The following is a 22,532-nucleotide window of genomic DNA, read 5'->3' on the forward strand; positions in this document are numbered from 1 at the left end:
CCGGGGCTTCGCCCTGCCCCGCGGGGCCGCGGCTGCCCGCCGGGCGAGGGGCTGCCCGGGGCTCGGTGGCGCCGGGCCGCGAACAGGCCCGTCCCGGCCTGCGGGCCGCAGCGGCGCAAGGCCCCGCGAAGCGACAGCCCGACCCCGCCCGGAGCGGGCCAGCGCCGGCAGCTGGGCCGGGGCGAGCCTGGGGCCGGGGCGGGCCCCGCGGGCCGGAGGCGGAGTCGGGCGGCAGGAGGAGGCCGCGCCTCGGGGGCGGTGTTGCAGACCGAGGAGGCGGCTCCGGAGCCATCGCGCCTGCCCGGCCGGCGGCGGAGCTCGGCTACAGGGGGAGGGGGGTGGGGGGGCGGCTCGGCGGCGGGTCTGCGGGCCGGGCGGGCCCCATGGGCGGGTGTGTGGGCTCCCACCACGACTCTTCGGGCAGCCTCAACGAGAACTCGGACGGCACCGGAGGTGAGCGCCGGGGACCCGGGGCTGGGCGAGGGGGTGCGGGCGGGCCGCCCCCAGCTCCGCGGGGGGACCCCGGGGCGGGCGCCACGGGCCCGGGGCCTGCAGCGGGGCCGGGCCCGGGGGGGACCGCGCTGCCCTTGGGGCGCCGAGCCCGGCTTCCCCCACCCCTCCCTGCCGCCGGCCCCGGCGCGGCCACCCGGGCCGCAACTTTCCCGGGGCGGCAGGGGTGTGCGGGGGGTCGGGCTGGGCACCCCCGGCCAGCTTGCAGCCCCCTGGAGCTCGGCGGGGTGCCCGGGCGGGCGCAGCCCCGGCGGGCAGAGCCCCGTTGCGGGCTCCGCTCGGCCCCTCCGCTGGCCCGGCGCGGCCCGGGGGCGGGCGGCTGGGGAAATAAAGACAGGCTGGGGAAAGGGCCTGCCTGGAGCTCCCAAACTTTGTTTTCCTTGGGCTCAGCTCCTTGTGGTGTGCGGAAAAATAATTCTTCAGGTAACTTAGAACCTGGCACTGCGGTGGGTTTGGGTTTTATTTTTCTTTTTAGTTTCTCCAAGAAAGATGGATGCTTTTCTCCAGCCTAAATCACCCATGCTAAATAATAAATTTTCAGCGACTTCAGATGCTGGAACGGTGTGTTCTCACTTGTGTGCAAGTGCACACCTACTTAGCGAGTGTAGCTTATGTGGAAAACACTGCCGCAGCATAAGCGGCCTTTATCTTTATGTTTTTCTCTACTTAAATGTCTGAATGATTGCTTTTTCAACGTTCTTGGGTTTGTGGACCCCTGATGTTCTCCAGCTGAGCTGTATACGCTTTATAGTCATTTAAAGTCAGCCAACCAACAGGACACTTGACTTATAAGTAGTCCTCGCGCATGCAGGGCCCACAGATTTCAGGTTAAAAATTGCTGATCTAGGTCTCTATCTTCCCCTGTGCCTTATGGAATATTATTTTTCAGCCTGGTTTTATTTTGGATGCCCCAGCTGATGACAGAACACCCATATCAGTGATTTTGTTGTTTCGTAATGTAAAAAAATGTAGCTCTTACAATTATATCTGAAGCAGCCACCTGCTGATTAATGCCAGATACATAGTTCGTAGAAATACCAGAAAGTCCAGCTGCTAAGAACTGTGTAGGATTTAATCACGTCATTGTCATTAAAAGGAATGTTACAGCTCTGACTAGTATGAGTCTTCTGTACTCCTCTTCCCTATTAAGAAAAAAGGGAGAATCATAGAATGGTTTGGGTTGGAAGGGACCTTAAATACCATTGAGTTCCAACCCCCCTGCCATGGGCAGGGACACCTCGTGCTAGACCAGGTTGCTCAAAGCCCCACCAGCCTGGCCTTGAACACCTCCAGGGATGGGGCATCCACATCTTCTTTGGGTGACCTGTGTCAGTGAAGTGAGAAAGAAGGGGAAGAAGTGAGTTATCTAAAAAAATGCATCTCTACTAAGCAGACTTTCCAACCAGTAAAAAATGCAAGAGTGTCAGTGCAAAAAGGACTAGAGCATACCAAAAGTCAAAGAAGAATGGCAGGAATCGTCACGTACCCAATAAATCTTGACCAAAAAATGGCTTTAAAAGCTATGCTGACGTTTGCTCTGAGACCTGCTTTAGAAGGTAGATGTTACGAGGTGAGATCATGTCACAGAAATAACCTTAGTTTAATTTCTTTGCTCTTATCTTGCCTGATGTTGAATGAATGAGATACAAGAAAAGAAAACAAACTACCAGAGTTTGGCTGGTAGGGTAAAATAGTCTTATTACACACCCAGTAGCAGCGCGTGAGGTGGGCAGTCTCGCTCGTCTACGGAATCCTGTCCCGGATGGGCTTAGTGGGAGCGTGTTCCTGCCTGGTGTTTACACGCTGCTGCTTTGGGGTTAAATAACCTATTGTGTGTAGTGCCTTAGAAGAGCAGCTGGGTTTTTCAAGATGTAAGAGATGTGAAATGCATGTCAGCTGGCTCATGTTGATTCATGCTCTAAGGATAACGTTCCTTAAGGTTGTATCGCTGAAGTGATGAAATTTCACTTGAATTATAGGCTTCTTAGGACTGTCTTAAACAATCAGCTACAGTGTGCAATAGCCTGTTTTGTAATGTTATGTGTCTGTCCTCCCTCTCAACAAGAAGAAAAGGTTGTTCAGGCTAAGCTGAAAGAACCTCAGAATATCTTTTATAAATCCTGAGATGTCGAAGTCCAGCCCGCACTAATTCTTAGCTTTACAAATTCTGCAAACGTGCCAATGCCAAGCATGAAATCTCACTTGCTCTCTTGAGGGAGCTTATGTCTTGAGGCATCAGCAAGTGAACCGGCTGAAGCACAAGCGAACACGATTTGGAGACTAGACCTGTGCAGAAAGGCAACTTATTCCTGTTTCCCATGTGAGGCTCGTTTCCTCCAGCTCCTGGGCTGTGACCTCCTCTGCTGTAATCGTTTTCAGGTTGCTGTCAGTGAGCAGGGCTACATCACTTACAAATCTCAGGAAGGTATTTTGAAAGAGAAGCATCTGAGTTCTAACCAGAGCATTGTCAGTGATGGGCTTACTTTTGGGGAGGCTTTGTCTTTTCCCCAGAATGGCAAAGTTTCTTGGTGAATTGTGAGGGGTCAAGAGATTGATTAGGCAATAATAGCAATGCTTGATGCTGCATAAAAGGAGCCGGATCTCAAGTCTAGTTCATACCGGTCTCAGTCTATTGCAGCGCTGTGTGGAGCTGGTGAAACCTTGCTGGATTGTATCACTGGAGTTGAGATGAGGATTTGTCACATCCTCCTATTCTCTCGGTCCTTTTGTCAATCACTGGCATTTCCCGTTACTTCTCTGCTGCTCGGCGGAGCTGACTGTGTGCCCTGACTGCCTGCGCTTCCTTTGTCTTTTACTATTGGTATTTTTCAAGGTCAAGATGCTTGCGTGTATTAGGAGAGCCATTGCATATACTCAGGTGTGTTTCTGTGTGTAAGATTGAGTTAACCAAAAATACCAGCTCTCCTATGTGTGCACCAGCTTATTGCATGTTTCTGTTCACATTGGCCGAAGCAGGAGGAGTCTGTTCTGTAGCGAGAATTAAACAGATGCTGCTCTGCCCATCCTGCTGGAAATGAAATGGTCTTTGCAGATTGGTACCAGATGTTTCATTATCACTGCTCTTTTTAGCAAGTTTTCATTTCAACAGAATATTGCTTGTTGTATTTAGCAAAAAGTTCCTGTCTCAATGTTTGGTGCGTTGTAGTCCAGCAGAGCTGTATTGTGGTGGGTGGGTGTCCTGGATGGTGAGATGGATTTATTGGTGACTCTTTAAAGGAGCTACAAAGAAGAATAAAAGATGATCATTAAGTGATTTATAGACACGCTGGTATAGACACATCCACCCACCATCTCTTTAGCTTAGCTGTGTCCCATCAGATATTCCAAGCTTTCAGGAGCCGAGCACCGCATTTCTTTTTGCTGTGTTGTGTCAAAGGTATCAGAGTTTCTGCAGGATGGTGAGACTGGAGGAGAAGTAGTTGTTCTCTGGCCACTTACATGTTAAGTGACCTCTTCAGTTGTGTGTTCAGAAGAGTGTTGGGTTTGGAGTTAACCGCTGGAAACTCTGCACTTGTGCCTGTAAGTAGGGTTTAAGAGCTTATCAGGTATGTTCAGTTTATGACAGACAGGAGAACTTGCATTGCCCATTTGCCATTCCCACAGGCAAGTCCTTTTTGGAGGGCTCTTCTTAAATTTCTTTTCTTTCTTTGGAGGGGAGCAGTGGGAAGGAAAAGGAGAACCCATTCTTTTTTTTTCTGGCAAACTCTTAATGCTATTAGAAGTTGCATATTACTTTGTCTTACTTGGTAAAGTTCAGAGAGACAGTTATTTGTGTGGAATAACGAATGGGCAGAAAATCCAGTGTCTAGAAGTACGGGCATGACAAGTCATTACAGATTAAGCCTTTTGGCTGCAGCTGTCTGATTGCTGCTGCGCTCTCCTTGACATGATGTTCGCCTGCCTGCTGGAGTTCTTATCGCCCTTCTTTGTTATAGGAGACGGTGATTCTGTTTGAAATTTGTCGTCTTTACTGCTGCCCCTATTGCCCAGCAGTGATAATAGGGACAAGTGGAAATAGGGCTGCACATTTGACTGACACGCTAGAATAGGAGATTATTAAAAATATAAATTCCTCCTGCAGGATTTGATGCAGTGCTGGAGCTTCATTAACTTCTAGACAGCCAAATATTGTGTTCAACCTCTGCTTTTGATAACTGGACAACAGTTTCTTAAATATTTTCTTTCGAGAGCTGTGCAGTGCTGCATATCACATGTCTAATTTGAAGTTACAATAACTGCTTTCATGGTGCTTCTATGGAAGACTGACCAAGGGAATTTGCATATTAAGTAGTCAGATTTGTTGCTTACAATTGGACTAATACAGTAGGGCTATGCACGGCTTGCACGGGGGGGGTTAAACAAGCATCTCATGACTGAGCAGTTAATAGCATTTGGTGCCTACCCCTTGTATTGGGGCATACAAAGGATCTCCTGCTTCCAGATTGCGTTTTGGAGCGTGCTTTAGCTGTTGGGTGCAAGCTGTGACGGTGCGTCCCCCCGCACAGCACCTTTCTGGGGTCTCACTGCCAGCTGCAGGAGGTAGCTCTACACTGCAGGTAGTTCCTGCTGTTTTGTAATGCGACCCTGAAATATTGTGCTGGATATGTTTTTGCAAAAGTAATATGAAATCACAGCTGGCAATAGCTGTTAGGTCTTACTGTGGCTTTTTTTTTTTTTTTTAAATAAATGGAATAATAAGAAAAGCTTAGCATGGTTCTTACAACTTGCTCTAATTCTCTCATGATGTCCACAAGAGTATGTATGGTTTTTATCAGGGCTTTGTAGTAAAAGTAGCCTTTAATGACTTGATTTCCTGAGGGCTGGGCACCCACAGCATCTTTGAGGTATTAGGAACTATGGATCTTGTGCTGAGAATGCCTGATAATTCAGTCCCAACTATTTTTCTGCTGGAATATCATTTTGATATGACACTTTTCATTTGCAAACTAATAGACTTTGTTTTGTTTTTCAGGTGATAACAAGTAACTCCTAGAAAATGAAATAAGGTGTTATTTTTACTGTTAATAAGGGCTGACAAACACAGCTGTTCAGTTTCCTTTTTGGCGTTTTTCCTCCATGTAATTGTTTGTTTGGTTTCTAGATAAAGTGATTTGTTTTAATTTTTCTGTTTGGGATTTCAGTGTTGAAAGCAACAATGTCCTCCTTTGTTGAATATTAAATATAATAAATTGAACATTCATTGTGCTTTGGAGATTTTTGATAAATGGAAAATATTATTAGTTGCCTGTTTGAATAAACTAAAAAACAGCGATCCACTCTTATTGCAGCAGGTAACATGATAGCTATTATTTTTCATGTGAATGTTGAATAATATAATTCATGAGTCACAAATTATAATACAGTTGAAGCCAGAAATAGAGATTTGCCTTATAGTTAAGTCTTGCCAATTTCTGCAAGTCTTCTTGCCAGGTACAAAGAAGAACCAAGTTGGCCACAGCTGGTATGATTACCCAGCTCCTAAAAAAAAGAAAGAAAATAAATACCTGCAAAACTTCTGACTGGATGACCGTATTTTAGAAATGAATACAACTGCTGCTTTGCTGGTTTATAAGCCAAAAAGGACTGTGATTCTCAAGCGGTTTGATGTAAAAACCACTTTCACCCTGTCTTGTAGACAAGTGCTGTTTATAAAAGTCAGTTACATTTTTAGGCAGTTGTTTCCAGTTTGCTACCTCTGCTTCACTGCCTTAAAATTCAGACTCCTTTGTTGCAAATACTTCAGGGGGTTTTTTTCTTAATTTTTTTAATAATTTTTTTTCAAATTGCTTATACCTGCTACAGGAAAGTATGCTCTACTGGCCAGCAGGTGCTTCATGATCCTCCCAATTCTTTCTCACCAGATTGAAGATGACGTTTTTAGCCTGGCTGGTGCAATGTGTCCATCCTCTCCTGCAGAGAAGCCAGATCCCAGAGTGTCCTTGGCCGTGCAGCATGGCTTTCCCAAGTTCTGCTCCGAAAGAAAATGTGGGAAGGGCTTGGTTTTCCTTCCCATGGGGTGTTCCCTGAGAAGAGGCGCAGCCGGGTGTGCGACTGTGAGCTTTCCCTTCCGAGAGCATCCCTGTCTCGGGAAGCAAAGAGCATTTCTGGGTGGGAGTTATGCAACCCAGCAGCCAGGTTGAAGCCGGGAACTCTTTGTGTGGCATCTCTTGGGTGCTTAGCACCTAAGTGGTGGCTTAAAGGCAGAAGCCTTCATCTTTCCTACTTGCAGGTGCTTTGGGTGAAGTTTGTGGAGTAAACTGGAAGCTCTGTAGGACTTTCTTTCTTTTGCAAAAGTCCCATTATGAAATTGAGCCTTTCTAAATCTTCCTCATACAAGTTTTAAAAGCTACTCAAATTAGACAGCTGTAGTCATCATAATTGTAGTAAAAATAGAGTAAGCAGGTGGATGAGGTGGTCCTCAGGGATGTCTTGCCAGCCTGGGATGCTGAATTTCAGTATGCGGAAAGGCGCCGACCTTGGGAGGATGCCAGGGCTATGCGAGTGCTGCCTGTGTACGATGGGCTCTCCGAGGCATCTGCTTGCTTTGTTTACTGAAAACCTATGGGCTGTGTTTTCTCACAGGGATGCTAAGCCTTTGGTGTTTGTATTGCCACTTGGCAGGGCTGGTGAATCCGCATGTTGGGAGCGAGCGCGCGGGGCACCTCGGACCCCCTGGCTGGGGAAGCGCCTGTGCCATGGCTGCTGGTCCCGATGGTGGGAGGCTGGTGCCTGGCATCGCTTGGAAGAGCATCAAGGCTGAATTACCCGAAAGCAGAGGGGAAAGGCAATGGAGTGAGCCGTTCTGTGAATCAGGTGGAGCGTAAGGAAGGATAAAAAAAAGCTGAAGTCAGTAACCTGGTTTCTGGCTGTTGAATGAAACACTTGACTTGCACTCTGAGGTTTTCAGTTACAGCTTAATCTGCTGCCTATATATTGTCTGGCCAAAATCTAAGATTTGAAGAGGGATAAATGCTCCACTACTTAGGAAGCAAAAGAAATGCAGGTGTTTGTGTTTTGGTTGTTTTGGGTTTTTTTAAGAAAAATCACCCTCACATTGTTTCCAGTGGGAAAGTGCAGTATCTAATTCAGTCTTTCATACTGAGTTACCGATAACAGCAGAAGAGTGATGCATCCAAAAAGCAGTGTGAGTGCTCATTGCCCTGCTTGTACAGTCAATGGAAAATACCTATAGCATAGTATGTAACTTGATATTTTACTGTCTTGACCTCTGTGTGTGCAGTAAAATATGCAGGATGTCTAATGCGGTTTATTTAAGGTTCAGCTGGAACCTGAATTTTGCATTTGCTGCTTTCTGCTGTCTCTGGGCTGATCGCACAGCTATTAGCCAGGTAGTAGCTTTCTCTCCTGGCACACTCGGATTAGGTTTGTGCAAATGAGAGATGGACAAAAGATGGGGCAGCCCAAGCTGCATAAAGGGTTTTTCTTCCATTTCCTACCTTTGAAGTAAATTAAAAATTTTGTCTTAAATGCTGAATGGGGCTGGAGTTTCTTAGGCTACCTTAAATATTTAAATGACATAAGTAGCCTGTCATCTTGAGACTTCACAGTACTGAGAGATTCAGGGGCACTGCAGGTTCTGCAGGTAATAAGTGCACGAGCAATTAATACATGCTATCAATTTGCAGGACCTGTTCCACATCCAGTTGACCTATTAGGGCCTGATGTAAAGCATTTGAAGATTGTACCCCATAAAGTAGAAATAACGGTGGGGATGGGGATTCTTGCTGCTGTGCTTGTGTATGAGATCACTGGAACAGCTCCTCCCTTCGTGCTTTTCTCGATGTCCTTTTCTCTTCCCATCTCCCCTCCCTCCTTAGCGAACATGATTTAAAAGGAAAAAATTCAAAGCCCTGCTTGAAAGCCTTTGTGGGAGGAGATGGGCACAGTTCTGAAGAAATGATTCTTCACTTATGTAGAAACTCAGATGTGCTGAAGGATTTTTTTTTTTATATATATATATGTGTGTGTGTATAAAAAGACATCCTTGTGCTGAAGATTAGGTAGAAGGGAGGGGGTTTGGGGAGTTTCTGATCTATCATGTGGTTTTCCCACATTCTCAAACATGAAAGAAAAGGCACTTTACAAATGGTAGTGAAGAGTGCTTCAGTAGTTTTCAGCGAGAACAGGTGCTGCCCGGGGGAAAAAGATTAGAGGTTTAAATGTGAAAATGTATCATACAGTGCTCCAGATTGCATGTTATCTTTGCACATGTTTAATAGGGAAAGTTTACCCTTAAAATATATATATTCAAGTTACTGTTATTGACACTTTTCTATAAATAACTAAAATGTTTTTTTCATAATGTAAACATTTAGTAGTTTATAAAATAGCATGGTTTATAATTATTTATAATAAATGTAGCAACTATAAATAATTCTCCTAGTTCAGACAGCATATGATGTAGGAAGGCATTTTTCACCTTTTCCCGGTAGATACGTGCGCTCTTTGAGAATACTCTTGGGGCCTGAGATGTCATCGGGAGCAGAGTACAGTAGTTTGGGCTTGGAAGCTTGTTACCTTTGTATTTTTAAAATTCAGTCATGGTGCTCAATTGCTGCTCTCATGCTGTGATCAAGGGCACTCTGGATTCATGAGAAGGATCTCTCGTGGCATTTACTTTGTCGCTTTATTTTTCTGCCACAGAACTATCATCTGTGATTTCTTGTCTGTATGGGTAAATACAGTCTTTTTGTAAAAGAGTACCTACAAAATAGCAGATAGTACCTGCAGCTGGTGAATGCCATTTTCTCCTGCCAACTTTTTTTTTGGCGTCCTGCTGCTGCTTGAGTGCCTGAGCCTACTGTAGAGCATTGGCGATTGCAGGATAACGGCTAGTTGGTGAAAAGGTAAATGATTTAAGTAAAAATTACTAATTCACACGCTTCATATGTACTGCACAAAGTATTTCTTGGTGAAGGTATAGCAAAGCATTGCATATGTCCCATATGCTGGACTTCTTAATGCCTCCAGAGTGTTTTCAGATGCATTTGCTTCATCTCTGGTGCAAGTAAAAGCTGTGTACGTCAAAATAATGTCTTTAATGCAGGATGCTTAGCATTCAGTTGGGCTCGCACCTGCCAAATGCTTCTGAACCTCGCTTGCACAAGTCGTTTCATTGCATCCCTGTCCCCCATGGGGGACAAGAAGGACCCATGGGGCCATGCTGGAAGTGAGGAGAGGACACTCAATGTCTTTGAACATGGAACCATGTTTTAGGTACTTTTTTGGTGCTGGACCATACTGCAGGTAAGAGTCATGGTTCGACAAATAGCAGGCTCTGGTTGCTCCAAGCTTGTTAACGCACGGACTGAAGTGAGGGTGGGAAGACAGGGGCAATAAGTAGTTTGGAAGTGTTAATGAGAAGCAAAGTGTGGCATACTGTTAAATAGTTTGGAAACCACAAACGTTAACTGCAGGTTGGACTAACAATTCTACTGACTCTCGCTGGGTGTATTTGCAAGGAGGCTATATTTGGTGGCAGCAGTAGTTAAACATACGTTCAGATGGAGCTTAGCACTCCAGTCCTTCACACCTCCAAGTAGCATCATCCTTCGCTGTTCCCGGGTTTGGTCTGGAAGCCTGTTTGGGACGTGATGTGAATGCCCTGCTTGCTGAGGGTGAGCAAAGCTCTTCCTTTGCCTGTGTTTTGTACATCCAGTGCATGTAATGAGCAAACCTGCTGAACGGGTGGTAAATCACAGGTCCCAGCTGAGGGTTAGCACTTTGAGGGGTGAGGAAGGGGAAAGCTGTCAAATAGCTATTTAAACTTTTTTTCATAAAGAGTTGGAACTCACTTGTGAATTGCATCTTGATGACTTGGCTCAGTAAATACATAACAGACTGATTTTTTTTTTTTTGGTAGATTTTTTTGTTTTGCTATGTGCCTACAGAAGTACGTTAAAAGAACATGGGTTGCTATAAATACAAGCAATTATTGAATAAAAATATGTTCTGTAAAGTGCTTATCAATATCAGATAGTATTCTAAGACAGGTTTAAACGCTCATTTGAGATAAGTTCTCCTACTCGTTTATGTGTTATTTTTTCACATCTATAGATTTCCATTGTATCTTTTTCCAAGTCTAAAACTAGTTCTGGTGCCAAAACAGCTTGAATTGCAACAGAAAACCACATGTGCATTGAAATCGTATTGCTCGATTGAAGTCACATGCTTTAAATCAGTCACGTATTGTATGGCCTCACGCTGATGGTACTTAATGCAACGTCCCATCGCTGCCTTAACGCAACTGAAACAAGCGCATTCATTGTACGTAACCAGGACACTTCAGCTGCCGCGCTGATACTACAGCACAAAAATAGCTCCAAAAATACTACAGGCTCAGTTTTTGGCTTTAACTGAAACTCCTTTGGAATGGAACAAGAGGGAATACGCAATTTTAGTCTCTCCTCTGGGAGAAAAAAGGAGCAGCAGCATTGTCAGAACAAGCGAGCATGGATATTGTGGTTTGATATTACAAGGCAATACCAGAATGAGAGTACTTTAGGTGTAAATAATCCTCTAGTTCTTGTACTCTGACTCATGATAGAGACTTCCTAAAGCAATGTGCTTTCTTTCTCTCAAAAGGAGAAAAAACTGTCCAGCATACAGAACGATTATTTACTTGTAAACCTCTAAAAACAGTTTAACTGTATTTGTGGTATCTTTTTTTTTTTCTTCTAAACAGCATGAACCCTTAGAAAACATACCAGGTGCTTCTTAACGACAGAACTGCCTGGGCCAGCACCACTTTGAGGAGATCATGATGTAAATAATGCCGTGTGTCCAGACACAGGTTTCCAAATGCTTTTCTGCATTTTGTTTCTTACGGAGAGAAACACTACCAAAATATACTTTTTAGAGTGAAAGGAAGACTCCAGCATTATGTGACCTTGTGGATCTTTCATGGATTCTGTCCTGCTGGTCTCTTTTTAAAAATTACATTTCTTTTGGTTACATCTGGAACCGTGCTATTCCTGGATACAGGTGGTAGTCTGGGTCCTTTTTGGGCTAGCTGACAAATACTGAATAAATTAAACCAAAGGAACAATACTGGCTCCAAAGAGTTTACAGTCTGGTAATTGGCCCTTCCTGGTTTGGTGGAAGCAACTTCTGCGTTTTCTGAACTGTCCTTATCCTTTTTTTTTTTTTTTTTTTTTTTGTCAAGCTTGACCAGAAGGGAATTCTTGACTCCTAACCCTGCCATCTTGCTACTCCTTTTACCTTGCCTATTTAGCAATAATTAATGCTCTGAGATTCACACATTTTATAAGGTACCATCTCGCTGCTGCATTGATTGGCTTCATAGTCCTTCACTCACTGAAGTCCAGTAAGTAAAATGTTAGTAGAGCTGAGTCTTGAGACTCGGGTGTGCTTTGTCTCCTTGGATGTCTCACGCCCTTTCTAGTAGAAGGACTGGTCTGCTGTGCACCGATTCTCCCAATTCTTTCTCATAATTAGATTTAAGTTGGGAAGGAGGAGGAGAAGTCATGGCTTGTGATTAAATTACCACTCTCGCTTTTTAGGCAGCTTAAGAAGTGAAATACTTTACTGGTTTTTGGAGAGTGCGTGCCTGGCAGTGGGGAAAACACGGCAACCCTATTTGAAACAGGAGGAATTTGGGTTCCTTGTTTATTTTTACTGTAGTGGGTGTCACTTAGTGCTGCTGGTGGAGGCTTCCAAGCATTTTTTGATGCAGGTCAGTTACGCAGAGACTGCTTGCCAAACCATCTGGAAGTAGAAATTTGAGGGTGCATTAGTTGAAGCCCAAATGAAACACCCACTTTGTGTCCAGCCTGGTGACGGGTTCTGTCTAACTGCTTCACCTTGGAGTAGTGATTATGCATGCGGGATGGGTGGGCTCTTTGATGCTACCCATTCCCAGCCTTCATCCGTCCCAGGGCATGATCAGTCATGATCAGTTCTCAGGGAGCAGCTTTTTATCAAGGATATTCAAGTAAACATATTTAAAACAGTACTTGCCACAGCTTCCTCAAAATACTGCATTAGAAAATAACCAGTTATTTCTTTTGCATTCTATATAACTGTTCACTTATGGAATATGGCTTTTTTTTGCTTTATCCATCCCAAAGAAGACAGGTGTTTTATCTTAAGAATGCAAGTGCAATTTTTTTACTCCAGTTATGTTCTTTCTGATGGTTATATTCAGGGAAAGTAGTATGCTGCTGGACTACAGAAGAAACAACATTACCATTTTATCTTATTGTGGTGGGAAACTTATTACCAACAGTTAATCATTTGCATTGAGCTCTGCATTAGTTAGGAAAATACTATAGATACTTGGGGGTGGGGGAGGAAGCATTTCAATTCCTGCCAGCGTTCTGCCTTGTTAATGTCTCTTGGCAGGCTGCATCCAGAGATATGCTGATCGCACTGCTATCTGATCATCAACCCTGTTTAATAAAATGTTTTTTTTTTTAAAGTAATGACAACTCAGCTTAAAGCAAGGTTGTGCAAAGTCCAAGATGGCAGCGCCAGCAAAGGCTTCTGTATTTCCTAGTTCAGTGCTGTGTCAAACTGAATATTCTGTCTTAGAAATTCTACCAACTGATCTAATCTTGTCTTAAAACTCTTTCCAGGTTTGCCTACTCGAGTATGCTGTCGCTATCTGATTGCTCTGCCTGCCAAATTTCCAAGCTGAATTCATCTTCCATTGATAAAGTGCGCTTCTAGCTGCTCAGTGCAGTCACCCTTCCTTCTTTCACATGTCTCATTTCATTATTATAAATTAATATGAGGACTTTTTCCAGCTGAAGGAACTCCTGCCGTGCAATTCAGATATAGCTATCTGCACTGTTTCTTTTCTTGTTATTTTGAGACTTTCTAACTTTCACTTGTTTACGTTGAAGGTTAATAAATAAGTAACCCTTTTTCTCACAAAACAAATATTTTTCTATCAAGGTATCTCAGTGCAGATTATTATGTGTCAAAGTCAATTTTGCTGCTAAATAACAAGTCCCTATGAATGAGCTCTTTTCAGCTGGGGGAGCTGGGGTGAGTGCTACTCAGACCTGAACATTTTCTGGTGCATTTTTCTTATGGTCATCCTTAGCTTTTACACAGGTCCAAACCTCTGGATTTCACAGCTTTCCCCTCCTCCCCTCCTCCGTGTCTAAATATTACAGCCGTCTCTTTCTGTGGAATTACAGTTGAGGCTAATTAACTGAGTACCGGGTGCTTTGTCGACCACTTTTTAAATGTTCCTAGCTTTTCCACACAGTGCTTTATTGGAGTGGCAGTTTGGATGGAGAGCTCGGGACAGTTTGGATCAGCTCCTGCTCTTCCGGGTGTAGGTATCTAACAAAGTGGAAGACACAAGCTCTTCTGTGATAGCCAAAAGGAAAATGCTGTGCTTCAGGGAGGGGAAATTACAGCTCTGTCATAAAAATAGGGATCGGTGCAGAATACCAAACATCAAACTTCTAGGTTTAGCATGAAGAGAACATGCAAAGAGTATTATTCTTACTTGATTTTTCCAACCATCTCTAAGGAGTTGGTATTCATCTTGGACGTACCCCAGCAAAAATTACTCTTCCCACAGCAAAGGAGTCTCTTGTTTCTTATTGCCTTTCTGATTATTATTTTTAATAACCTCTGTTGCTAGTAGTGCCTAAATATTGGTGTTGTAGGGAGGGTCCTGGACACTGGCCATAGTTTTATGAACCAAAGCTACACCTTAAAAAGTAACCAGGAGAGAAACTACTGTTGAAAAAAATCACTGCCTGGGGCTTGGCCTGAGCTGAAGAGAGCTGCTCATGTCCCAGAGCACACTTTCCCTTCCTAGTTGTGATACTGGCTTTTAAAAGCAAGGAAGCTTTACCACTTGCTTTGTGTATTTATTCTGTTCCCGGGGGGGGGGGCGGCTGTGACTGAGTTTCTTTCATGTTTACAATTTGATTGCTACTGGGATGGAGTCCGAAATGCAGCCCCAGTTCTGCTGAGTCCAGGGTTTGAGGCGCCCTTGATCAGAGCTGCAGAAGCAGCACTTCATGGGCACGGTTTGCTCATTAGAGCACAGTAATTACTACAGCAAGCTGGGTGAATCGGGAATGTACTTGCACCCAGCCATTTTTGTGAATTCTTCTTTTAACTGCTGTAGCCAGCAATCAGTGGGTTTGGGTTGTTGGTTTTTTGTTTTTCCCCATTGCTTTCAGAATTCCCTCCCCATAAACGAAATAGCTATACTTGCACTGAAAAACCAGAGGAGATCTGGGCTCTTGTTTTCAAATGGCTGAAATAAGAATCTCTTTTTGCTAATGCATTCTCGCTCATTACCAGTCAAAGTTCTCACCCTAAATTTGAAGCTAGGCTTATTCTCCCTTTACTTAAAGGGAGAACGGGTGAGGGGAGGGTGTGTCTAATTCTGTAGAGTTCTGTCTTAACTCAGAATTAAAGACTTTCCCTACAGAAACTTAACTCTCAAGCCCAGAGTCAACATACGCTTATTTTAATCTGCTGTTACAGCACTCATGTCTTAAGTTACGTGAAAAAGTAGGAAAAGTGCATCTGTCCTGACAAACAATACTACTTTTGCTTATGAGTAGATGATGACACTGGAGAAATGAGCTCCTTCGAGCATTAATGGTAAGTACCTTTTCAGAAAAGACAAGTGTAGTCCGTGGTCAAGACCTACTTCAGCTGTTACTGGATATGTAACAGCCGGTACCACTGCCAACATAATCATTCCGCTGCCAGTTTTTAGCTTGATGTTGAGAATTAAATACATTTTAAATAACATTATGTTCCGTAGTGAGCCCTTTGTTTGAAAGGAAGAGGAGTTACTTAAGGGTTGTGCTGTTGTGTCTGTTGGAAACGCTGCCCTTTGCTACAGAACAAGCATCGCTCAATCCGTTAATAGAGCAAAAGACTTCTGTGCTCAGGGACTTTAGAAAGAGATCAAATGAATTTGCTGAAGGTGGAAAGGCTCTGGCTACTTTAATCTATCTTTATTTGAGCAATTTAAACAAAGAGGGCAGTTTCCTGTGCCTTCCAGCTCATGGAGGGTAGCCGGCTCCTGCAGAAGGAGGTTTACAGCAGAAGCTGATGTCTGTTCTCAGCATGGCTTGGAGAAGGCTGCCTTGTTTATGCTACTAATTCAGGCACCTTCGGTTAAATGCTTAAAGTTGGATTGCATCAATAATCCTTGACCGTAGGCTAGAATAGGTCTATTTTTTTCCCTTGAGTACATCCACAGGGGCTTAAAATGACCTTGGAAGGATGTAGATTTAATACTACTTTGTTCAAGTGCTCCCATTTAACAGCAGAGTTTTATTTTTGCTTGAATGTATGAGACATACATATATATATATACACACATACATATGTATGTGTATATATGCAGGTTGCAATAGAGGCTTGCATATTTTTCATTTTAGGTTAGGAAGATGGATCTTAACTTTCTAATTATCTAAGCAATACACTAGTGTCCTTATGTATTATTTGTACCTAACTCTGTGGTAGATGTGGTTTTCTTAACAAAAGGTGTACTTGAAAGGTAGGAGTTCCTTACAGCTAAGAAGTTAGTATGTATAAAATAGCCGGACATACGTGTTTTTCAAAAGGCAGCTTGGTCTTACATAGTTGCCTGGGCATTATAAGTAAGTAGTACCTCAAATACTGTAGATACACTTTGTGCAATTTTAAAGAAATCCTGCTTGCAGATGATGCTTCAGTTTCATTAACTTTCATCTTTTAAAGGCTTTTTGATACCCAGCCTGTCCTGTAAACTATATCAGTATTAATTTGAAAAACCCTGAGGAGTAACTAAACTTGTAGAATATGCCCAACCTGTCCTCTGCTAAAAAAAAAAGTAACCAAACAAAAAACCACCCCAAACTCTTGAATGCAGAGTTCATGTTCACATCATCCTTGTACACTACTGGTTCTTGCTGTCATCAGGCACAAGGAGCGCACAGAAGAGGAAATTCTCTGCATTTACCATTGAAAGAAGGATTATTTGAAGGTAATGGTGCTAATTAATGATGTCGTGATTATCATTAAATTATTGTTACTTATTAAATTAAATAATAAAACAGTATAGAAAATAAGTCCTTAGTCTTATTACAGAAGAATAGTTAGCAGAATTTTTTTTTTTTAACTCTTGGGTGTGATTTACTTTCCCTTAAGTATTGGAAGACAAATGGGAGTTTTATTCAACCTGTGTGATGAACCTTCTGATTCTGCGTGGTGCTTGTTCTCTCTCTAAGATTTCTTACCTTGGAGTTTGCAGTTGAAAACAAGTTTTAACTATGAAAACTTTCCTCCAAGATCTGCTGCCCAGAGAGGGTGTGGAGTCTCCTTCTCTGGAGATAGTCAAAACCCACCTGGATGCGTTCCTGTCCATCCTGCTCTAAGTGAACCTGCTTTGGCGGGGGGGTGGACTAGATCTCCAAAGGTCCCTTCTGACCCCTGCACTTCTCTGATTCTGTGATTTGCATAATTAAATCTCCATGGAAACCAGGGGCACGAGGAGGGATGTCACCCTGTCCGTGTAGAGTAGCAGCGTACAGAAGAGATGCGGCATCTTATGGGACTGAAGAGGGACTGGATACACTGTGAGACATGGGGTGGGATGTGTGGATGGGTGGTGGGGAAACTATCCAACTTTGCCTTCACTCAGAAGTAGGTGGTCTTTATCCTGTTTCCATGCTCTCAGGTGATCCTAATGTGGAGCTTCCCTCTCTGAACTGCTCTCCTTTCTGGGTTTTGGTTTTGTTTTCCTGCCAAGTTTTGTAATCTCCAGCATCTTCAGCTGGAGAACAGAGCTGTCGGTCAATTCCTATAAGCTGCTTCTGGGTCCCCAAAGCTCCTCTAAGTAACTGCTTTCATTTTATCACTTAACTGCAGTCGCTTAGATTCCAGAGTCTGCTTTAGATTCTGTGGCTCTATTACACATTGTTTTAAGGCAAATTTCCATCCTTCACATGGGGTGAAAATCAAATACAGGGTTGGCCCCACCAGAGGTTTTTGGCAGGAGTTAATTTTCAAGCAGATCGTTCCAAATTTATCTTCAGTTGTTCTTTACCATATGTTCTAACCTCTGGTGGGGGCGTGAGGAGGAGTAGACTTTCTCAGCATCCAAAGACGACTGCTGATAGCTCCACATCACTCCTGTCTGAGAAGCCCAAGCGTTGCACCTTTGAGCTATTGATGCTGCTTGGCCTTTATATCCATTCATAGACGTTCCAGGTACTGAGCTTTCCCCAGTCTTGGCTGTTAGAGTTTCTTGGAGAATCATTATCCAGAAGAACAGATAAGAATTTAGTTTCAAAATTGCTTATTTAAAAATCCAACTTCCATCATCGTTTTTCCATAGCTTTTTTTTTTTCTCCACTTGTTTTAGATGACAAGCTGTTGAACTCAAGGCTGGAGTTTACTTAGGCTGTGAGCATATGTACTTCCATGAATAAATTTTCAAGCTTATTAACTGGATTGTGGATCCAGAAAGTATTGACTATAGAAGTAAAGTAAATGAATGTTTTCAGTTTTCACTAAGGCGTTAAGCCACAAGCCTGTCAGGGTTCTGCCCTGCAGAAGTTCAGTGTGCACAGTCAAATGTATGAACATTAAAAGGGTCCTGGTTCTCTTGGTATCCCGCTGTTTGGGAGCACCTGGATGCTCAGGATGGGATTGTTTGGCTTCTGTGGTCATACTAATTTGTTAATGTTGTGATGAATTGCTTTTTACTGATGGGAAACAAGGGACAGCAGGGGAAGAGAATGAGTCCTGCTAGTTAAAATATAGTAGCATGTAGAAACCTCTGTGGATGAAGTCTTTTGTGCTAAGGGCAGCAGAAATATAGAGGGGGTTTTGTTAGTTTGGGGTTTTTTGTTTTTAACCAACCTGCTGTAGAAATTAATTCTTAACTATGCAAGGCTTGGGGTTGTTTTGTTTGTTTTTTTAATTCTATGGCTGTAAACTTGCCAGGAGGGACAAATATTCCGAAAAGATGGGCTTGGTGGTAGATTGAAAGCCAGGTCCACGTTCTAGAGAAGTCTTGAGCAACGCTGTGGTGTCATGACTTGTGCTGTGTGACCTTAAAGGACAAACATCAACAAGTGGACCACTTGATTTTCTGCTCCTGAATCCCTGGTGTGCTGGTGCTGGGTATGGCAGGACTGACTTGACAGCTATTAAAGAAGACGTTACCCCCTACTGTTCAGAGCTGGTTGAGAGATTACTTTGCAGAAAGAAGCCTGACGGCTGAGGAGCCTGGAGAATGCATTATCCCACCGTTACACATCTGTCCACAGCTGCAGGTGCTTTGCACGGCTGTGTGCCCGCAGGTCAGCCTCCTTCAGCCTGCACTGGCAGACACTGCTCAGAAATTACCAGGGCAAAGTCCCTGGGAAAATTAATGGTAGGTTTTAGTTAGACAGACACTTCTTAAATAGGAACTAAGTTGAAAGCATCTAAAAATTGATAGAGAAGGAATTTGTAATGAGTGTGAAATGGTAATTTTATGAAAAACTACCTTGTAAAATACAGCTTAGTATTAGTATCATTCTAAGAAATAAAATTTCTTAGATGAAATCTTTAAATGTTTGCTTATGCGTATTTCACCTATTCCTTAAACTGAGCAATTGCCTTTCAGTTTTCCAAATTGTACCTGTGGAACGTAATACAGAACTGTAAAATTAAATCATTAAGATAATGTATGTTTGGTATGTGTGGCAGGTAAGATTCCTATTTTCAGCTTATACTGATCTCTTAATTAACTGATGAGCTTAAGTAGCTGAGATACAGTAATAGTGCATTTAGTTAATTGGCTAATGTGAAACTTTATCCCTGCCAATAACTGTGACACTGGAATAAATTCAAGACGTGGTGTTAGGTCCTGTAACTAAGCTAATTTAATCATTGGTCATTGTAAAAACAGTTACCAACTTGGAGGCTTTTTTGTTCACTGCTTTCTGGAATTTGTGACTGCTGTGCATGGCAGGAGTGACATGGCAAGCAACGCCGTGTTCACCTAAGTATTCATTAGGAACATTAAATTGGCCATCTGTCTTGTGCATTATACCTTGGATTACACAGACCGTGTTAAATTCCAAATTTTGGTGGAAGGGTTTAATGCAACATAGCCCCCTGCAAATTAACACTGTGGTGAGATGGGATCTGGAAACTGCACTGACTTCTGCAGCTCCTCCTAAGCAATTCTACTTCAGGGGAACCCTATGGATTTCTAGGATCTCTGTTGGTTTTAAAATTTTCCTAGGTAGCATTCAGCCGTAGTGGTGACCTAAAAAGGTTTAAATTATGTTGAAACTAGTTCTGAATCTCCGTGGTGCTGACAGAGCTTGTTTCTCTCGGGGCGCTGAAGTGCCCCAGCTCCTCCCTTGCTGTTCTTCCTCCTGACCCAGTGAATGGGCGACGCGCTGCAGAACTCTGGGTTTCCTTGTTATAATAAAGTAAATTCACTGCTGGCATTGCCCAGAAGCTGTTCAGAAGCTGCAGCATCATGTGTACAGACACTGCACGTGGGTCTGCTGAGGAGGGAGCGCCAGCTGGACTCAGCACCCTTGCACCTCATCAGGGTGGAGCCGGCTGCATTATTTAAAGAAAATTATCAGCTTAATATTTTTTATAATTCTATGAGGATGAAAGATAAGGCTGCCTTTGAGTATTTCTTTTAATTTCTTTTTTTTAATGAAAATTGTGCTAGTGTTGGAAGTACTCAACGGTGTGTTAAACGCAGACCAGATGCACAGCAGATGTCCCTGTCTGTCACTTGCTGAACTGGGAGAATTTGTGATGACCTTGTGTGGTCGGTCTGTGGCTGCGTGGCAGAGGCTGGCGCTGGCCACGCCGCTCCCACGGCTTGGGCCAACATAAAAGCGAAGCTTTGGTTTAAACGCTGCTGAGCCAGACCCGGATTTGTGCCTCACTCAAAGCGCACAGAACTTGGCTGTTGGTGTGCGGAGAAGCAGTTGCAGCACTTCCAACTGCACGTTTTTTGACAAGGGGGGATGTCAGCCTCCAGTAAACATCTTTAGATCTTTCCTTAGCAGTTCATGTAGGCACTTGTTTTCCAGTGATCAGAGGGAGAACATTATCAAGGAGGAGGGAAGCTTTGGAGCCAGGATGATGTTTGTTTGCAGCTGGGAACGCCAGAACTTTCCTTGTATTAAATCCACATTAGGTGATGAGACTGGTCTGTGCTGGTGGACACCAGCAGGTGCCCATGTCGCGGCAACGCACTGGTGTGGAGCTGGCCTGTCGGAAGAACTTGCCACTTCATGGCTTTATCTGACGTATCTAAAGTTTCTGTTAACTGAATCCAGGGGAAGATACAAAAGGGTTTTAGTACTTTAAAAGTGAAGTTGCTGGGTTGCATTCTTCCTCATGACAGGAGACAGAAAGCACTGGGGTGTTTTTCTGTTTAGGTAAGCTGTGTGCAGCTTCCCACTGCATTCCCACAACTCTTCCCAGCTCTGCTCTGCTCCATACTGTGCGTATTTTGTTTTGCATGTGAGAGGCTGCGTTGATGCCAAGCTCTCAGCTGTGATTGAGTTTTAACTTAAGCTGTGCTTTGCGGAAGTCAAAAGCGACTGCATAAAGTACACGCTTATCTCAAATAGAATATTTTTCATGTTCCTGACAGCTTCCTTAGTGGTTCTTGTCATAGGTTTCCAGAAAGATAGTCTAGTTGTGCACTGTAGATGGTTCAGATTAAAGGTCTTGGTGCTTGCACGCTGTGATTTGGGAACGGGCAAATCCTTATCCTTTTCTTCATTCAGCTGAAAATGTGCATCTACCAGAGATAGGAGCAGTTTAAATTCTAGTGTCAACAGTGCTGCCAGGTAATTGCATTGATAATGTCTGTCCCTTGAAGGTGTTCCACCATAGCGCTACTTGAACTAAACTATGAGGCTGAAGCTAACACTGAGCAGCCAGTATAGGCTGCTGCTGGTCCTCCTGCCAGCTGTGGAAGCAGAATTTGTGACTCCAAGATTGCTCTGTTGGGGTGTGATCAAGATCGATGGGCATCAACTGGCCTTTGCCCTGCCTGACAGTGTTCCTGCTTCACACGTGGTCACCCCTTGACCAAGGCACTAAGGATTTGAGGTGGCATCTCTGCAAAGGTGTTTGCTCCTTAGACGTTTTCATCTATCAGAGGAAGAGGTGTTGCATCGTGAGCTTAATCAAGATGATTGGGAAATGTCCTGCTTGTGCTTCCAGCAGGAAGCTGGTTGGGCAGGCAGGGCTCAGGAGTAACCACAAAACTTTTGTAAACTACTAATAAGGCCATAGAACTAACACTAGGAAGTAGTGCTGAGCTTTTGGTGGAAGACCAATGTGAAAAATTTCCTTTGAAAAATATTGTTTAAAATGTGGAGGCAAATAACTGTAGAGAACTCCACAGTTACTCTGTTTGCATTATTCCTCTCTTCGACACCACTTACTGAGTTTGTAGCCATCAGGTTTGCTGTCCTGCTTTTGCAGCCCTGGGACCAGAGGAGTTGTCCTCATAAAACCTGCATGAACAGACAGGAGGCTGAAATTCACCCTTTGCCAGCTGGGTCCCGGCTGTGAATTGCACCTTAGTTAGACAAAATACACTATGTTTTAAATTTCTACGAAAGGCAACCTATGTTATCCCAGCGTGTCCCAGCGCAAAGCACACATCGAGGCTGTTGGCGATCTGGATAGATCCCACGTATGTTGGGATGAGGTGGGGTGTTTGGATCTGGTGTACCACCAGGGAACAGACAGCAAAACTTTGAAGCTTTTACTTCTCGCTGCAATACTGTTAGTTTCTTTGAAATGTGAGGAGCGATGAGTGATGAGCTGCTTGGAAATACCAGGCTCTCTTGATTTCTTCTGCAGTTCCTGTTGAAAATGATGGGAGAAATGGAAAATACAGTGTAATAGCTGGTAATTAGAGTCAATTTTTCTCTTTGTCCGGCACATTCATACGCCCTCATCCTCTCATGTGTGTTATATCTCATGCTGTGAAGCCT

The 22,532-nt window shown here is 43.7% G+C and overlaps 1 protein-coding gene across 1 annotated transcript in view; it reads left to right on the forward strand.

The window, feature by feature from the left end:
- Positions 1 to 359: 359 nt before the first annotated feature.
- Positions 360 to 22,532, forward strand: part of UBTD2 (ubiquitin domain containing 2) — a 55,369-nt gene continuing 33,196 nt past the window's right edge. The window contains exon 1 of the mRNA XM_074156342.1: positions 360 to 453. Coding sequence (XP_074012443.1) covers positions 384 to 453 — 70 coding nt within the window. The 5' untranslated portion in view covers positions 360 to 383. The remainder of the gene's footprint in view (positions 454 to 22,532) is intronic.

Source organism: Numenius arquata, chromosome 11 (genome assembly GCF_964106895.1).
Source record: "Numenius arquata chromosome 11, bNumArq3.hap1.1, whole genome shotgun sequence".
NCBI classification, from domain to species: Eukaryota; Metazoa; Chordata; class Aves; order Charadriiformes; family Scolopacidae; genus Numenius; species Numenius arquata.